General features: G+C 39.4%; 1 protein-coding gene across 1 annotated transcript in view; it reads right to left on the reverse strand.

Annotated features, from left to right (window-relative positions):
• The window catches only part of phf2 (PHD finger protein 2), a 56666-nt gene that overhangs the window by 19130 nt on the left and 18052 nt on the right, over positions 1–19484 (reverse strand). Inside the window, exons 2-9 of the mRNA XM_062986190.1 lie at positions 15915–16000; positions 11192–11306; positions 7979–8139; positions 7696–7837; positions 5602–5788; positions 3489–3651; positions 2978–3065; positions 2272–2378 (exon numbers count right to left, since the gene is read on the reverse strand). Coding sequence (XP_062842260.1) covers positions 2272–2378; positions 2978–3065; positions 3489–3651; positions 5602–5788; positions 7696–7837; positions 7979–8139; positions 11192–11306; positions 15915–16000 — 1049 coding nt within the window. The remainder of the gene's footprint in view (positions 1–2271; positions 2379–2977; positions 3066–3488; positions 3652–5601; positions 5789–7695; positions 7838–7978; positions 8140–11191; positions 11307–15914; positions 16001–19484) is intronic.

Here is a 19484-nt window from a genome sequence, read left to right on the forward strand (position 1 = left end):
ACTATACTATCTATCTGTATGTGGTAGGTATACTTTATAAACATGACCACTAATTTTATGACAACAACATTTTACACTCTCATTAGAAATTATATGTGGATGATTTCACAAAATGCTAAATTATTTGGAAAACAATGATTTTTGAAGATCAAGGAACTGCAAACCATTTGTCAGAACTATTCCAAGCATGACCATGATGAAAGGTGAGGTAAGGGGGGTGGGTTTCTATTAGGGAAAAAAAGGACCCCACTGGCAGCAGCAACCATTACTGTTTAATAACAATGGCCGTTCATACATCACACTAATTACTCCAAACTGCTGGGGCATGAAACAGTTGTATGCTTTTTTTCCGAGCTCAGGCTTCAACATTGATTACATTGGACTGACTACACGGCCACTACAGGAAACACGCTGCTCACTGCATTAAAATTAACAACGTGAACTTAATGTGAAAGCTGAAACGCTGGGCTGGACAAGGATTGTTGAGGAAATGAGTCAGGATCTCGCTACCCTTCCCCATACACACACATACCTAAAGCCACACATGGAATGGAAGAAGTCTTAAAGATGGCCCTGAAAACTGACTCCCCACGGACTGTCCTTCCCCTGTATCTGAACTTTGTCTAGCCTGGAGAGCAAGTCTCGTCAAACCGTCCAGCTGTGCGCATACTACTGCGATCAGGCAAAATTAGGAAATGTGATCGTTTGGGGGGAAAAATGGCGGAAACATAAATAGAGTACAAGGCCAGCTGAAGGAAATTTAAACATCAGGTTGTAATGGAGCAAGTGATTCTGCCTTTTGAAGCTAATCATCTGTGAACTCCACGATGCTCCAGTTTAACAACTGCAATAATATTCTTTGCTGCACGGGTGCTTCTCATCTGCGCAGCAGGCCTCGGGTCACGACAGGAGGAGCAGGAGGCCTTTCAACCCAACTCATTTGGAACTCATTTAATGTGTATATAGTGTTTTCTTTTGTAAATATAATTAAATTGAATTTAGATGTAAATTAAGATGAAATTTCTAAGCAGCATCCAATACAGTAGACACTTGACTTATTGAGAAGTAGGCTTTCTTTCATGCAATTACACCTACAAAATTTAAATAAAGAAGGAAATAATAGAGAAAAATAATAGAGAAATATGAGAGTTATTGTTGTTTCTGGTAGATAAAAAAAAAAAAAAAAAGGAAATGTATTATGGTGTATGGTACAGCACACGTACAGCACTGAAATGTGATGTGTGTTTTTTTATGTACAGTACTACTGTGTATTGTTGATTATTATTGTTTATTACAGAAATGTCTATTCTATAATTTAAGATTTAAGGGAAAATATACTCGTATTTATAACAAAAAAAAACATTTAAGATATTAGAAAGGTTAGGTAAGGGGTTGGTTTGGGAGGTCTGGCACGGATTAGTAATATTTACATTATTTCTTATGGGAAAAATAGGTTTAACTTACAAACATTTTAATTTAAGAACAGCCCTTCAGAACCAATTAAATTCGTAAGTCAAGGGTCTACTGTATATTTCAGTATTCAACATCCTGGTTTTCAGTACAACACAGTAATAAAGGTTTAGTTGATGACGCTGGCTAGCCGGTTTCAAATGAGCTCGCCCTATGACTTTGGGAGGAAAACAAATAACCCTAGAATAACTAATGCCAAGGCTGTAATCACAATATATGCTGGGGGTACACCCCCCAATAGTCAGTTATGCTCAAAATGCCCCCCCCCCCCCCCCCCCCCCCCCATTATACTGATGTAAAATATTGTATGTTAGTAAATTTTCCTTTTTATGTCTACTTTTATCTTTCATGTTCATTTTTTGTGTAGTCTGCTCATACTTATTATTATACTCATTACCTTTGATGTCAGTTTTTATCTGCTTTGTTTAGTCTGTTCATTCTGTTTTATTACATTTGTTGTAGTTTGTCTGTTTTTTGTTTTGTCTACATGCCCAAATTCCAGGTAGGCTGGGACACTCTGAAAAATTCAATAAAAACCATTATTTAAAAAAAAAGGTAGGGAAGGGCAAATAAGAGTTAAATGTTTAAGAATATTCAGGGTTTTTTTTATGCATCTTCTCCCGATTTTTTAGTGCATCCAATTTTTACCCAATTGCGTTATGCTTCCTCTCTACTGGTGCTGACCCCCGAGGTAGGTATAGGTCCTTGTTACGCTGCCATTGAAAATAACCTGTTTTTAATGACTTCCCAGGTTAAACTGAGAGTGAAATTCCCTCAAAACAAATGCAAATAAGTACTTACTTTTAAATCTCTCCAGGTAGTACCTCCCTGTGTACCAGCACGCTGTCTCAAAGTTGGGAAATGGAGTAAGACTTGCAACCTTAAGCCTTTTTTCCACCTCATAAGCCCTAAGTGGATAGAAGCAAATGAACCATGTTGATGATTGTAAGGTGCCCTTTATCAGGGAGCTTCACACTTGCAGTTTAAACCTGTAAATCTTGTAGATGCTCTTAATTTTAAACCACAACTCTGACACTTAGAACATTAGTCATAACATCATTCAAGTATTTACACAATGCAATGCACATTATTATAATAGTAATGGTTGAAATAGTTTTATGACACCAACTCTGGCATAGGAGGGTTACATGCTAACACCTCCACTGTCACATTTAAGCACCTTTTTACAGAATTTTTACTTTCCTACACAAAGTAGGAACACGTACAGAATTCACCTATGCTTAATTAAAGTTATTATTATATACAAATGATAATTTTGCACATAATTTACATTTAACAATAAAGTGTCCCAATTTACCAGCATTACATGATAAATTGGGGTTTGGTAAACAGGTTTGAAAAAGCCATGTCTGGATTTTTGTTTTTGAAGATGGTAAGCTTTCTATCAAAATACTTTTCTGATATTTAGATCATTTTTAAGAGTAACAGAAATACACATTTACCATTTTTACCCAACTTAATGAAGACACAAACTCATTTTACTGACCTCATCTGCATCTCCACACTTAGATTATGGACAAAGTGACCAGCAAAGGCTAGAGAGTCCACTGGTGTCAGTACTGCATTAATCCAACCTGCAGGAATAAATACCACAAGTTTACTAGAGTTACTCTATATGTATCTATACAAAAACATAGGCCAACTGGAATGCACCAAGGGACTACCCTGTATAATTAGTAAGGTTAATTCTGATCTTAACAACTGATTCAGTATCAAATTGAATTTAACACATGACCAAATGATATACTGCCCGATGTATGTGATTTTAACTGTTCTGGAACCTTAACACAGGACTCACATTGATACAAAACACCAAATAAATTCAATGGTTGCTTCAAAGATGTCAAGACTGGGTTAGGATCACGAATTGGTAGATATAGCTTCAAAGAAAATCTGGATCTCTGTATTTTTGTCTTCAAAATTATACCAATATTTATACTAACCTTAAATAAGATATTTATTATGATTTTTATTGGCTTTACAGTTTCTTTTTTTACCTGATGGAATGAAGAGTGTCTGGCCCTGCTTCAGCGTGCATTTGTAGCACTTGTCCACTTGATCAGCAAAGAACATCTCAGAGTGGTTGGACGATGATCTCCAGCGCTCGTACAGTGACAGGTTGGCTGAGGTGGGTTTGATCAGGAAAAAGATCTTCTCACCCTGGAGTAGACATTAATACAATTTAAAACTCAGAAAATTAATTCTAACACAATATTAACATTAAGAGTTTAGATGATGTGGTTTCAGGTACTTAACTATCAAGACTATGTCTAAGTGTAGAAAGTTTCAAATTGCTTTGCTTTTTGGTGGCTCACAAGCCAAAACGATACATAGTAATAACATAGTAATAACTTTTTTGAAAGGATGGCCATTTGGACCTGATTGTAACTCATAACAGATTTAATGTCTGTACCAGGTTTTGATTTTATTTCTTCTTGTTTACCTTTTGGACTTTGGCTAAATTGGGAGGAAAGGAAAAAAAAGTTGTCCATATTTTCACTGACCAGTTTAATTGAATTTTGTTCATATGAATACATTTTGAATGTGCTGGCAACATAGCTGGATCTTTGCTTGGTGATGCCTTCTTTTACAATCAATCATGTTTCCCTCACATGTTACCAATTTATCTGCTTATAGTGTAATGTGTTAAAACAGCGTAATTTTATTATTCTATAAACTTTTTACCATTATTTTTACTCATTCCAACTTTTTAGATTCAAAACTTACTTCTATGTACAAGATACAATCCAGTAGGACAGCTAAATTAAAAGTATTTTTTTTATTTTGTCAATTAAATAAAGTGTTTTATTGCATTTTACACAATGTGGCTCGATCAGTATTTAGCCTTAAATACGTTTTGCTCAGCCCTGTACAGTGTGGATGGAAAAACACCAGCACTGAGTAAATAATAAATATAAAGTAAACTGCATGGAAGCCACAGTGGCCAAGTTAACCAACAATATCCTGCTTATGGTGCTGCCAGGACTAAGAAGGGTGGTGATGGGGGGTCTAGCTTAGGGACAGTGATGTAACGTTTATGCCAAGGTCGTCTCAGTCACCAGTGCAAATGAACTCTTATTGGCAGCCTGTTCCTTACAATATAATAACACAAAATGCTACTAAATGATGGAATTTAATGTTTCATCCCAGCAGTGTGCCACACCTCTGCGAAACCAGCGCCAAAGCAAACCAAAGCTGTTCTGGCACCTTGTGCTCTGTTAAAATACTTTATGTTGGTGTTTCCTTTCCCTGTTTCCTTTCGTTTGGGAATTTACCTCCGTCTTAGCTGGAACTCGTAGAAGGCGACTCACAGCACTAAGAAGTCAGTGTGTTTCAAGCGTGAAACAAGCAGTTTTATATTTTTTATTGGCTGTTTCTGAGTTCTGAAACGTGTTTTTATTTGCATAATGATTTCTTAACTACTTTCACCCTGTTGGTCTGCAGAATGTTGCTGTTGTTAGTCGGTTAAAGACGGTGGAAAGTTTCTGGTGGCCTGTCTGACTATATTACACACATTTGGGTTTAAGAAAATATTGAATTCAGCAGTAGATGATTGGAATAAATGTGCAGCAGGACCATTTTTACGCTTTTTGAGTTGGTAAAAACACTAAATGAGTCAAACAAGGTACTTTTGCCTTAGTTCTTGTGTAAATGTAGTAAAGCATTGAAGAAAAAGCGTCCCCATATTTCTCCCAGTCAAATATCTGCCAATTACACTGTTGCAATTTACTTGCCATCATGCTGGTCATGGAGAGCTGAGAGTATCACACATCACTGGCCACACCTTATGTCTCTCAGAGAGCTGAGACTCTATGAACTTTGCAGATACCAGTAGCGCAGACACCTTGACCAGACACCAAAGGTCAAGAGAGGCCCAGTCAACCTCCCGCCCACAGGTACAGCCAATAGTGTCCGTTTGTCTACTATGATGGCCTTGCTCTGTAAACCACTACAACACCTGAGCACCCAAGATACTCTTATTTTAAAACAGCATCAACAATAACATTAAATTCTCCAGCAGGTGCTGGACACTGACCAGTGTATTGTTACAACTCTACAAGAAACATGCTGAAAAACATATCCGAAGATAAAATCATACAGTTTATTCACCTTCAGGACGTGGTACCACACAGAGGCACCGGCACATTCAATGTGGAAGTCGGTGTAGCTGTCCTTCACGCAGATCAGACAGTATTTGGTGACTTTGGGCTTCCCAAGCAGAGCATCGTCAGGCCAGTAGTTCTCCACCCATGATAACCTCCTTACAATCTGTGGACTCTCCACAATACTGGCCATCCTGGACAGATACAATACATGTATAGCTAGTCTGTATGACTTAAAGTTGGGTTATAACATGATAAAACCATTAAGACTATGACCATTAAGACTATGACTGTACATGCCACTAATCAAACGATGTGTTGGTTTGCTGGAACAAGGAAGAACCTTCCTCAAATTGTTGCCACAAAGCCTATTATTTTATTTAATAATTAATTTTAAACACCTGTTAGCAAGGGGTGTGGTGGAAAGACCTGAACTCAATGTTCAGGATGGCCATATATATATATATATACACAAAGAGGACGATTATAGCGTGCATGTAACATGTTGCCTGCACTTTCTGCCTAAGTTAATTAAATTTTACAGGGTTTTTTTCAGCCATGTGTTACTTGATGCTGACCAGTACCAGTCCACCCAAATTAGAGCAGAACTCAGAAAATTTACTACATCCTACACAAAGTGTTTCTTTATTTCATATTGTTTTCCCTGGAATAATTTTCTCTTTTCCACATTTACTTATTAGTCCATATAGAATGGCAAACTAAACCTGGGCTAAACCATTTTTTATTTAAAGAGAGCAGTGATATACTTTTAATGTTTTAATTACTTTTAATGTTGACATGGTTATGACTTTAATAGTCTGAAAGTGCTTTTGTATTGAATTTATAACAGAAAGGCAGTGAGAGTAAGCCATAGTAATTACCTCAACTGACTGACCTACTGGGAGTTGTAATTACCAATCCAGCAATAAAAGTAGAAAATAAATGGACATTTAATGTATTTTCTAATCACACATTTATGTCCTTGATGGTATATATATATTTGGGATGTAACGATGCACCACAAGACAGTTAAAAATCGATTCACATGTGTAACGATTCAAATCGGTTTACATGCATAATGAATCGATATTCACTTTAAACAGCAGAGGGCACTGGGGCTATTCACCTCGCCTGGTTGATGTCACTACAGGGTTGCCAGGTTCAGAAATTTCCAGCCATATTTATTTATGTTAGGATACTTTCTTTATTTGTATTATTCATTTATTTATTTAATGTGGGATTTGTTTTTAAATTTCATTTGTTTTTTTTTACACAAAAAGGGAAATGTGCAGCAGCATTGTTTTGCATAGTTTGTACCTACCTCAGAAATAAAACGACATTCATTATTTAGATAAATAAGACACAAATACAGTATTTTTTTTTTTTTTTTTTAAGAGAAATGATAAAAGGAAACTTTGTCATAATTTGTCATCAATGTAATTTTATTTAAAAAATCAGGGAAAAAACGTAAATCGTAAAAAATCGTATCGTGAATCGCATCGTGGGTAGAGTGTATCATTACATCCCCAATATATGCAGTATATATACATATACATATATATATTAGACCTCTGGTTTTGCATACACCATTACAACACTCACAGTACATGCTATAAGATATAAGATTTGGAATAATGCAACATTTCTTACTCATAAGTACACAAAAGCCCCTCCAGTGTTCTAAAAAGCACCACAATTACTAGTAATCTAAGTGCATTTTGCCCACATTTCTTGATCTGCTCTGATAAAGGCAGCATGTTTTATTAAAATAGGCTAGTGTCAGTCATAAGAAATAAACTAATAAGTCTGGTGGCCAAGACAAAGCTACAGTGTCTAGTTCAGACCAACAGTGGAGCTACTGTGGTTCAAATTCATCAGAGCAATGGTAAAGATCAAAGATGCATTGTAGGATAAACCACCTTGTGCAAGGTACAGAAGATAAAAGACATCCTGGTAATGTCCTGGTACCAGATACCACAGGGCTCCTTTAGGTGTCTTGTGGAGTCCATATAGCAGCAGGTCAGAGCTCCTAATATCTTAACGTTTTAGCTCATCAGTGTAATCCGTATAGATACAGCAAAAAGTATAAAACGGTGCTCACCTTGTGTCAGAGAACTCCAGATTGATGACATTTAGCACTTTCTTTCTGTTTGTGCTGTAATAGAAATCCACAAATTCCTTTAGCTTCATTTTGCTGTTCGTCTGTTTGGGCACGTCAACAATATCCACAGGAACGTCAGGGCCTGGAAGAAAGAGCGAAGTATTTCCAGGATGGAAAAAAAATCCCAAATTCAAGCAGTAGTATTTAAACAGTCAAAACGTATTAGCACTTAATGAACTGGAGCAACTGTACAGTATATGCTTTTACCATGTCAAGTTCTTACCGACATAGTTTTCCACGTCACTGACGTAGAAGGTGGGAGAAGGCATGGTCATCCCCAATCCATCTTTCTTCTGGATCAGAATGGGCTCGTTGAAGCCGTTTTCTTCTAAGTAGTCCAAGGTGAGCTGACTGCCACTGAGTTTGACCACCACATCCTCTGAGCTGCATGAAAGCAGATTGGTACTGTATTAAAAAGTGTCTCTATTTATTTTAAACACACACACACACACATACATGGATATCATCTTTATCAGTCCAATGTGGACGTCATCCAAATCACACTAGGGTGCATTGTTGCTGATGTTGTTAATCATAAATTAAATAGTCTACAAGAGGAACAAAATGATTTATGACCTGACAGACGTGCTGATTAACTGAGTAGGAAGTTTCTAATTAACCCATAATTCCTGACATATTTTTATAATGATACTCTTCATATACTATTCAACAATGTACTTTTTTTCTTGTTAGTTTATACATTTTCTCCCCCTTTTTCTCCCTTTTGCTTCCTCTCCACCAACGCCGATCCCCGCTCTGATTGAGGAGAACGAAGCTAACCCACGTCCCCTCCAACACGTGGGCAGCAGCCATATGCATTTTGTCACCTACACTTTGACGAGTGCAATGCGGATCAGCACTGTGTACGGAGAGACACACCCTGACAGCACTCTTTCCCCGTCTCTGTGCAGGCGCCATCAGTCAGCCAGCAGAGGTCGTAATTGCATTAGTTATGAGAGAGACCCTATCCGGCTGTTAATATCCCACCCCTATCTGAACAACAGACCAATCGTTGTTCATGTGGCTGCTCAGCCCAGCCGGCAGGCAGAGCTGAGATGCGATACGATGTATTCGAGATCCCAGCTCCGATGTTCAGCGTGTGTTTTACCGCTGCACCACCTGAGCGGCCAATTAACTATTTTTATATCAAAATAAATGATGAACTGTCTACTTCAAAAACTGGCTTCAGTCTATAAACATCTTTAGTAAAATCTTTTTGCCCTTCTTGTGTTTTCCCTGTATAAAATTATGGCTGAAAGTATATGAACAAGTATATAAACATCCGACTGTAGGCTTGTTGAACCTTCCATTACAAAACCTGGAACATCAGTATAAAGTAAATCAGCCTCCTTACTTCTAAGAATGCTTTTCACAAAACTTTGAAGTGTGTCTGTAAGGACTTGTACCCATTTAGTCAAAAGACCATTAATTAGCTCTGTCATTATGGACCCTGCTTTGTGCCAAAGTCATCTGGTCTTCCCTAAACTGTTGCCACAACATTAGTAGTATGTACTATTTAATATAACTGTTTTACTCCTGGGGTGGCGCCAGGAGTAGGTAGCACTGTCGCCTCACAGCAAATAGGGGCTGGGTTCGATCCCCGGGCGGGGCAGTCCGGGTCCTTTCTGTTCGGAGTTTGCATGTTCTCCCCGTGTCTGCATGGGTTTCCTCCGGGAGCTCCGGTTTCCTCCCACAGTCCAAAAACATGCAGTCAGGTTCATTGGAGACACTGAATTGCCCTATAGGTGAATGGGTGTGTGTGTTTGTGTGTGTGTATGCATGTGTGTCTGCCCTGCGATGGACTGGCGCCCCGTCCAGGGTGTTACTGTGTGCCTTGCGCCCATTGAAAAACTGGGATAGGCTCCAGCGACCCTGATTGGATAAGCGATTAAGACAGTGAGTGAGTGAGTGAGTGAGTTAGTGTTTTACTCCTGTTTACAATGGGTGTAATTGTAATTATTAGAATGGGTGTCTACATACGTCGGGCCATATTGTGTATTTTTAGTACTTGACCCAAAATTGCATTACAATGTGTAAGCATGTATCTGGACAGTGTAGAAATGGCAAGAGATACATGGGGTGGGTGTCTTGTCAGGGATATACCAAAAAAATATGACAGCATTGTAAATCTTTGATTTAAATCCATACTTCGGACAGAAGTGTAATTAGTATTATCTCAAATAAATAGTGGTAGAATCATTCAAGAATTATACAACTACCATATTTGCCTTTTAATCGCATCATCACTATCATCATCTGTTCTGCTTATCCATTCAGGGTCGCGGTGGCAACAGTGCAAGCAAAGAGTCCCAGGCATCTCTCTCCCCTGCCGCTTCTACCAGCTCCTCTGGTGGGATCCCCAGATGTAATCCCTCCAGCGGGTAGTGGGTCGACCCCGGGGCCTCCTCCCAGTTGGCCGTGCCTGCCATATTGAACTGATACGGGACGCGCTTTATTCCGTATTTTTATCAATGGGAGAGAATGCTGCAGATTACTTCCACACTGAAGGAAGCTGAACTACAGCAAAAATTACCCTAGGAAGAAATCTAGTTCGATTAACTAAAATTACTTAAACTAGTTTAAACTACTTTTTGGAAGAAAATATCAAATTGACAGTGTACATGTGATATGAAATTCTAACAAAATATAATACAAAAAAGTAACATGCCAGCAAAAGATGCCACACAGTAAAGTTTATTCCAAACAGTGCCCAATGTAATACATAAACAAAACAAGACTAAAAAAATACCCAAGTATTTATGGAAAAGTGTGAGAAATGTTCAGCATTTTTTATAATATCAGGTCTTTTTACATTTTAAAAAAAAAGTAAAATTGCTGTTTGGCACGAATTCTTGAAGTAGTACATGTTCTGTGAAGATGGATTATGTAAAAATGTTGTTTGCACTATTGAGAAAAAAATGTTACGTGATGTTGTTTATGAACGTTGTTTTGCCTAAAATATGGTTCTGATTCATTATTATAAAGAATGAAACTAATATATGTTAAACATCCTAAATTAAACATTAAACACCCTATGCCTTCCGCCAACCCGCCAGCCCAGGGTGTTCCTTATTTCCAGTTCTGAAAGTTGGCAACCCTAGTTGGGCATGGAGCATGGGCATGGAGGGGTCCCTGGCAGAAATGACCTTTTTATAGCATTATTAAAAAAACATTCACATGACCTAGTAATCAAAAAAGCAAACCAGACAGAAAAGTGATGTGCTGGTAAGATTTTTGTCCCAACCTTCAACCGCGTGTTTTATTTTTAGGCTCTTAAACATGATCAGATGGCGCCATCTATTGGTAGCAAGAGGAACTAAAAGAATAAAAATGTCCTAAATGCTCTGATTTTTTTTTTTATACAACACGTTGACAGGTTTGACAGGTTTTAAACTAGAAAAGTATACAGTGATTACGGTTTAAAAATAAAATGTACCTGGGAAATGTCCTGCTGCGCAGCTCTTTTATGAACACCTGACTGCCGTTCTGAACCGGTTTGACATCCCCGCTTTGTCCCGTGTCATGTTTATTCCAGTTCTTTTTCTTTTTCACTGCAAAAAAAGAAACACAAGCAGGAAAAAGAACAGGTTTAACCAAGTTACCTTTAACCCCAAAACACATTTTGACAGTAGTTTTGACGAAAGAATATTAGTGTAGATTCATTGTTTCGATTCATTGTTTCGATTCATTGTTTCGACTCGATTCATGTTTCGATTCATGCAGGCAGAGCACAATTTTAATTTTAATATTTTTTATTCAAATAATATTGTTAATTTTGAGAATTCCGAGTGAGTTGGTAAAAAAATAAAATAAACTGCGCATTTGTTCGTTTTACTTCGCATATGCACTAAATAGTGGGTTTCTGAACCGAGTCGAGAATTGAGAGTCGACACCAAAAATGATTCAATACTGTGCATAACCCCAATGCAAACATCAATAATGGAAAGGGGGCTGAAACAAATAATAATAGTAATAATAATATTAAAAGACGTACAATGTTAACATTAAAATTACAATACAATGTTGTTTTTAATAAGATTTTAAAAATAATAAATCTTTATAGAACTTATTTTGTCAAGAGAGCAAAAATCCTCAGATTTTTGGCAGATTTTTTTTTTGTTCATGCATTTATGTAATTGTTAGCTGTTATTATAACCCTATTATCAGGCTAGTTTATTTACTAACTCATTCACTTATCCAATTGGGGGGGGGGGGGGGGGGGGTGCTGGAGTCTTTAGTGTCTTATTTGAAAACAGTGGCTTTATTGTATTCTCATACCATGAAAGTATTGCAATAATAACACCAGCATTAGTGTATATAGAACTTCAAATATGTTTTGTTTTAAAATGACAGGTTACATTTTGACTTCTTAAAGCTGCACTGTTATGCAGCTTACAGGGTGGGTGACACAACAGGGCATCTGGGAACCTGGGTTTCAATCCTCGCCCGAAGTTGTGTGGATTTTGGTGTGTTTTCTTCTAATGTCTAATTCAGAATTATATGTACTTTGGTTTTCTCTTAAGCAGTTAGAAGCATAAGGTGGACTGCCTGTATTAAATTGCACCTTGGTGTGAATGCCCACATTTTCTGGGTTGCACTGGACCAACTGTGACTTGTGACCCTAACTAGAATAAAGTTAGTTTAAACAGATAAAGTAAACATTTATTTTAATTAACATAAGGTTACACAAACTGTTCCTAAATATTTTGAACTATATAAGTAAGGCAGATAGGAAGTCAAACTGAACTATAAGTTTTGTGTACTGTCCCATCTTTTTCTCCAGTGTACTCTTACAACAATGAAATTAGTCGAATATGTGCAGTTCAGAGTTGATCCAGCAGAGGGCGCAAAGGAGGCGACTGCTTTAAATCACAGATCATTAAAGGTCCAGTTGCTGATGGAATTAAATGACAGTTTAAAGTTTTAAGATGATCCATAAAATGCAAGTTATTAAAATGATATTAAAGTTAATGTGTCTGCCATGGGAGGAGTCTAAATACTATAAAAAAGTAAAAATACTATAAAAACAATCTGCACTGATCAATTTGATCAATTGCTTACATTCAAAATGCATTTCCAGAAAAGCTGGGATGTTTTGTAAAATGCAGTAAAACAAAAATCTGTTCAGACAGACTAAACACAGTAGATGTGTAGGTGTGTGGGGATACACATGGTATGGGGATGCATCAGTGCCCACAACATTAGTGACTTGCATTTGTGTGAAGGTACCTTTAAAGCAGAGGCGTATAATGGGATTTTAGAGAGACGTATGCTGCCATCAAGGCGATGTCTCCATGCCCCAAATGTGTGTATCAGTGAAGCTAAGACCCTGGACAATCAATCTTCTGAGGAGATTGTGTAAGTATAGTATAGTTTCAAATCTCCGGCACTTTATTCTCCAGCCCTACAATACATTATGGGAAAATACTACGTGCTGTTATTGGGAAAAGGGAAAGTGTACAAAGTATTAAATGCAAGGTGCCAAAAATGTGGCACATGCAGACATCCCAATTCTCCCGGAGGTTCCGGGAGTCTCCCGCATATACAGTGTATCACAAAAGTGAGTACACCCCTCACATTTCTGCAGATATTTAAGTATATCTTTTCATGGGACAACACTGACAAAATGACACTTTGACACAATGAAAAGTAGTCTGTGTGCAGCTTATATAACAGTGTAAATTTATTCTTCCCTCAAAATAACTCAATATACAGCCATTAATGTCTAAACCACCGGCAACAAAAGTGAGTACACCCCTAAGAGACTACACCCCTAAATGTCCAAATTGAGCACTGCTTGTCATTTTCCCTCCAAAATGTCATGTGATTTGTTAGTGTTACTAGGTCTCAGGTGTGCATAGGGAGCAGGTGTGTTTAATTTAGTAGTACAGCTCTCACACTCTCTCATACTGGTCACTGAAAGTTCCAACATGGCACCTCATGGCAAAGAACTCTCTGAGGATCTTAAAAGACGAATTGTTGCGCTACATGAAGATGGCCAAGGCTACAAGAAGATTGCCAACACCCTGAAACTGAGCTGCAGCACAGTGGCTAAGATCATCCAGCATTTTAAAAGAGCAGGGTCCACTCAGAACAGACCTCGCGTTGGTCGTCCAAAGAAGCTGAGTGCACGTGCTCAGCGTCACATCCAACTGCTGTCTTTGAAAGATAGGCGCAGGAGTGCTGTCAGCATTGCTGCAGAGATTGAAAAGGTAGGGGGTCAGCCTGTCAGTGCTCAGACCATACGCCGCACACTACATCAAATTGGTCTGCATGGCTGTCACCCCAGAAGGAAGCCTCTTCTGAAGTCTCTACACAAGAAAGCCCGCAAACAGTTTGCTGAAGACATGTCAACAAAGGACATGGATTACTGGAACCATGTCCTATGGTCTGATGAGACCAAGATTAATTTGTTTGGTTCAGATGGTCTCAAGCATGTGTGGCGGCAATCAGGTGAGGAGTACAAAGATAAGTGTGTCATGCCTACAGTCAAGCATGGTGGTGGGAATGCCATGGTCTGGGGCTGCATGAGTGCGGCAGGTGTTGGGGAGTTACATTTCATTGAGGGACACATGAACTCCAATATGTACTGTGAAATACTAAGCAGAGCATGATCCCCTCCCTCCGGAAACTGGGTCGCAGGGCAGTGTTCCAGCATGATAATGACCCCAAACACACCTCTAAGATGACCACTGCTTTATTGAAGAGGCTGAGGGTAAAGGTGATGGACTGGCCAAGCATGTCTCCAGACCTAAACCCAATAGAACATCTTTGGGGCATCCTCAAGCGGAAGGTGGAGGAGCGCAAAGTCTCGAATATCCGCCAGCTCCGTGATGTCGTCATGGAGGAGTGGAAAAGCATTCCAGTGGCAAGCTGTGAAGCTCTGGTAAACTCCATGCCCAGGAGAGTTAAGGCAGTTCTGGGAAATAATGGTGGCCACACAAAATATTGACACTTCAGGAACTTTCACTAAGGGGTGTACTCACTTTTGTTGCCGGTGGTTTAGACATTAATGGCTGTATATTGAGTTATTTTGAGGGAAGAATAAATTTACACTGTTATATAAGCTGCACACAGACTACTTTTCATTGTGTCAAAGTGTCATTTTGTCAGTGTTGTCCCATGAAAAGATATACTTAAATATCTGCAGAAATGTGAGGGGTGTACTCACTTTTGTGATACACTGTACATAGCGGCTCCCTGATGCCCGCAAGTCAGATAAAATCTCCCGGAATCTAGAACGAGCGGCCAAGAGCGCACACACACGCGTATTAGGGACAGTGATAGCTCAGTGGTTAAGGTACTGGACTAGTAAACAGAAGGTTGCCGGTTCAAGCCCTGCCACCACCATTCACAACTCGTCATCTAGTTATACTTTCTAGTGCACTATGTAGTGAACATGAATGCGTTATCTAATACACTATCTAGTGCACTATGTAGGGAACATAAATCCGTGATCTGACATACAATCTAGTGCACTGTGTAGGGAACATAAATCAATTGTCTAATATACTGTCTAGTGCACTACGTAAAGAACATAAATTCATTTCTAAAATACTATCTAGTGCACTATGTAGGGAACATAAATCCGTCATCTGATATACAATTTAGTGCACTATGTAGGGAACCTACATCCCTTAACTAATACGCTACCTAAAGAATTATGTAAGAAACATAAGGCTATTATCTAGTGCACTAAGGAACTGTAGGAAACATAAATCTATTATCTTTCACATTATCTAGTGCACTATGTAGTACACATTAATGTGTTTGTGACACGAACAGTTAGCTTAGTAGCTCAGTTAGCAGCTCCTAAAAGTTCTGGGTCGAGGTCCGGGTCCGGGGGTACCTCCCTGAAATGAGTTTTTGTGGTTTATTAAAATATTGATGTATTAAATTGATAAGGGAAATTTTTTTTCTCATTTTTAGTGAGATAAACATTGAGTCAGTCTGTGAAAACTCAATCATAGAATTTAAATGAATACTTTTGGTCAAAATAGTGCAATCTACACATGAACTGTGTGTTTAGCCAGTATAGCATGTTGCAGTATAATCACAATAAGACATTTTGCTGATGTTGTGCAGCTTTGCTCAGCACTTCTCTGAGCTGTGGTGTAATAACAGTGCAATAGGAGCAGTAAAAGTCTAAAGGTACTCACTGGTGGATTTGCCGTGTGTTTTCTCACAGTTGGGGCAGTGGTAAATGTCGATGTCAGGTGCATCATCTTCGTCAACTTCCACACAGCTGCAACACACAAAAACACACAAACGGATGTCGGTTCAGAAGAGGTCTAGAAAAGCAGATTTACACTTAAAGCAACTTTAGGGTAAAGCCAACACCCCCGCATTGTGATTGGTCTTCAGATTATGGTCCACAGCTGCACCTTGTTGAGGGCTAATGCTCAATGCAGATAAGCCCAATTCGTTACAGGTAAACAATGCAACTTTATAGAGATATATAATCGCATTTTGCAGCGAGTGAAATGTTACATGCGCTGCACTAAGACCCGAGTGCTGATATTGTTGATATACTACATTCTCGTAACACGTCTGAGCAACAGCAGCAGTCGTAACAACAAGAGCATACGGACGGAGAATCTCAGCATGTCTAAAATAAGCAAGATGGCAAACTGCTGCCAACACTGGAACGTTTTTCATACATTACTAATGCCCACTTACGCCAGCCGTAGTAAAGATTTATAGCAGGAAAACTCTTAATAAAGATGTAACGCTTTAACAAGTAACCGATCATGCTTTCAGCTGAGCGTAAAGACGGACGTTTGACTGGCGCTGCCATGTATCGAGTAGTGAACATTTTTAAACCCTTCATGATCTAGGATCCTTACTTTCCTGATCATTAACGTCTCATCAGCGGCATACATTATACTAATCGACACAGCTGGTGCAGCAGAAGAGGGAGTGTTCATAAATTATTCAATGAAGCATCCAGTCTTTTCAGAATGGGAACCCAATTCACACAAAGTATTAAACAATCTGTACAGTACACATGGTAATATTGTGTTGCCCCCCCCCCCCCCCTTTTGCTGCCCCACACTGTGTATTCTGACACCTTTCTATCAGAACCAGCATTAACTTCTTTAGCAATTTGAGCTACAGTAGCTCGCCTGTTGGATCGGACCACTCGGGCCAGCCTTCGCTCCCCACGTGCATCAATGAGCCTTGGCCGCCCATGACCCTGTCGCCGGTTTACCACTGTTCCTTCCTTGGACCACTTTTGACAGACCGGGAACATCCCACAAGAGATGCAGTTTTGATGCAGATGCTCTGACCCAGTCGTCCAGCCATCACAATTTGGCCCTCGTCAAACTCGCTCAAATCCTTACACTCGCCCATTTTTCCCACCCACCAACAGGTGCCGTGATGAAGAGATAATCAGTGCATTTCACTTCACCTGTCAGTGGTCATAATGTTATGCCTGGTCGGTGTAAAGAGGACAAACACTATACCGCCAGAAGTGTATAGACTTCTGACCATGAACATGTTAGTCATCCCATTCCAAAACTATAAGCTTTTAAATAAAGTTGTACCCTGAACTCCTGCCCCCTCAAAGCCCTCTCACAACTATAACATTCTCCACCTAATCCACTGCTGGGGACCCAAATGGTGTCCAAGGAGGGTGTATATTCGCCTGACACACACTCCCTCTGAAAGGCACTTGCCAATTGTGCCTACTAGGGTTGCCCAGCCGACCGGTAGCAGAGCTGAGATTCGAACTCGGGGAGTTAAGAATCCCAGCACTGGTGGGCACCCTTTCCACTTTTAAAAAACAAACCAAAAACTGAGGTAATAGTAGCAGGGGCGGCTCGTTCCTTAGGGCGATCGGGCGACTCACCACCAAAGGGCGAAAGGAAACATTTGTCTATCACGTTCAACCAGCCTTAAACTAGCTGCGACTGTTCTGGACAGTCTGTCTTGCCTCTGAATATCGTAGTCTATACAGTACCCGGATTGCTCTGATAGACTCTCATATTAAGGCACTTTTTTTCGAACTGTAGACACTGCTATACAATCTGTATGGGTTCCGGGAGGGCTCGCACTTACGTGCTTGCGTCATACGTAACCTGGTATAGCGATAATTGGAGCAGTTAGCGATCTCGTCAACATGACTACTATTCAGTGGCGGCTCCTGCCAAATCTCTCAGGGGGGGCAATTGTTGCGATGATGGTCAAGGTGACCCGTTCAATGGGTAAATTAAAGCTTAAATAATTAACATCTTAAGTCATCTGTCAGTTTGCCCTCACAAATAACTTGAGAGAGAGCAGCTTTACCATTAATCATAAAATTAAAGAAGTAAAGCCTTCACACTAACAATTTAATTCAGTCTTCATAAGAATAAGATTTTATTTTAGATGCAATCACAATTCACAATTTATAAATTACATGACTTGTAATTTACTTGTAACTTATATAATTTCCCCCCCTTTCTAGATGCTTGATGTTTAATCTGGTCTGGGTGGCCTTAATTCTTTAGTTGCTCATTCATCCTGATTACTACGACGACTGAACGGCATTTCCCTTAATGACACGATGGAGTCGCTCCGAACTGAGGTAATGGTAGTCATGGTGACGAGATCGCTACACCAGGTTAAGTGCGAGCCCTCCCGGAACCCATTCAGATTGTATTGCAGCGCCTGCCGTTCGAAAAAAAAGTGCCTTAACATGTCTATGAGTCTATGGGTGTGTTTGAAAAACTAGGGAGCTGCCTTGCTGTCTTACTGTCCACATAGGCAGCTGCCTCAGTAGAGAGGATTCTAATAAGTCAATGACTTACAAGTCAGGTTACTCAAACGCGCTACTTAGACAGCGCTTCCATCGGGTTTCGCGTTTAGCATCTTGCCATTAAAACCAATGGATTGAGGTAGCACAGCACGCTAACGTCAATATAACATCTCCCTTCATGTACCGATAACGGTTACATTTCCTGACAAGCTTGAACTTGCAAATAAAAACACTCGGTACAAGTTTATACAAGTTAAAAATCAGTAATATTTTATTTACGTTTGAAAAGAACTCCATTCGTTTCTCCGCCCCGTCAGCCATGTTTATTTTTCTGTGAGAGAAGAGCGCCCGACCCGCAATGAATGCTGGGATTGCCTTGATCACTAAGGCAGCATCGGATGCTCACTCGTTCTTGAGCCAAAATAACATAACATACGGAACACAACTCGACGCTGATTGGACTACGATATTCCGAGGCAAGACAGACCCGTCCAGAACAGTCACAGCTGTGATAAAAAAAAATTTCCTCCGATGCGTCGCCCGATCGCCCTAAGGAACGAGCCGCCCCTGCTACTATTACCTCAGTATCTGCTGCACCTAAAATAAAATGCTGAATTAAATTGTTAGTGTGAAGGCTTTACTTCTTTAATTTTATGATTAATGGTAAAGCTGCTCTCTCTCCATGTTCAAAGTTATTTGTGAGGGCAAACTGACAGATGAATTAAGATGTTAATTATTTAAGCTTTAATTTACCCATTAAACGGGTCACCTTGGCCATCATCACAGGAGGAGCCACTGGGGAAACGTCGAGTTTAAGGGTACGAATTTCTCAACGAAGATTTTGAGTTTAGGGGACGTTGAGTTACAAGGTACCACTGTACTAAATACATGACAAATGAGCGCACACATTTAGTGTTACTATTCTCCGTGCTTTGATTACATAATATGCGGTTTAAGATGCCAGTTTTCCAGTCATGTTGAAAAATAA

The sequence above is a fragment of the Trichomycterus rosablanca genome, chromosome 24 (genome assembly GCF_030014385.1).
Source record: "Trichomycterus rosablanca isolate fTriRos1 chromosome 24, fTriRos1.hap1, whole genome shotgun sequence".
Taxonomy (NCBI): domain Eukaryota; kingdom Metazoa; phylum Chordata; class Actinopteri; order Siluriformes; family Trichomycteridae; genus Trichomycterus; species Trichomycterus rosablanca.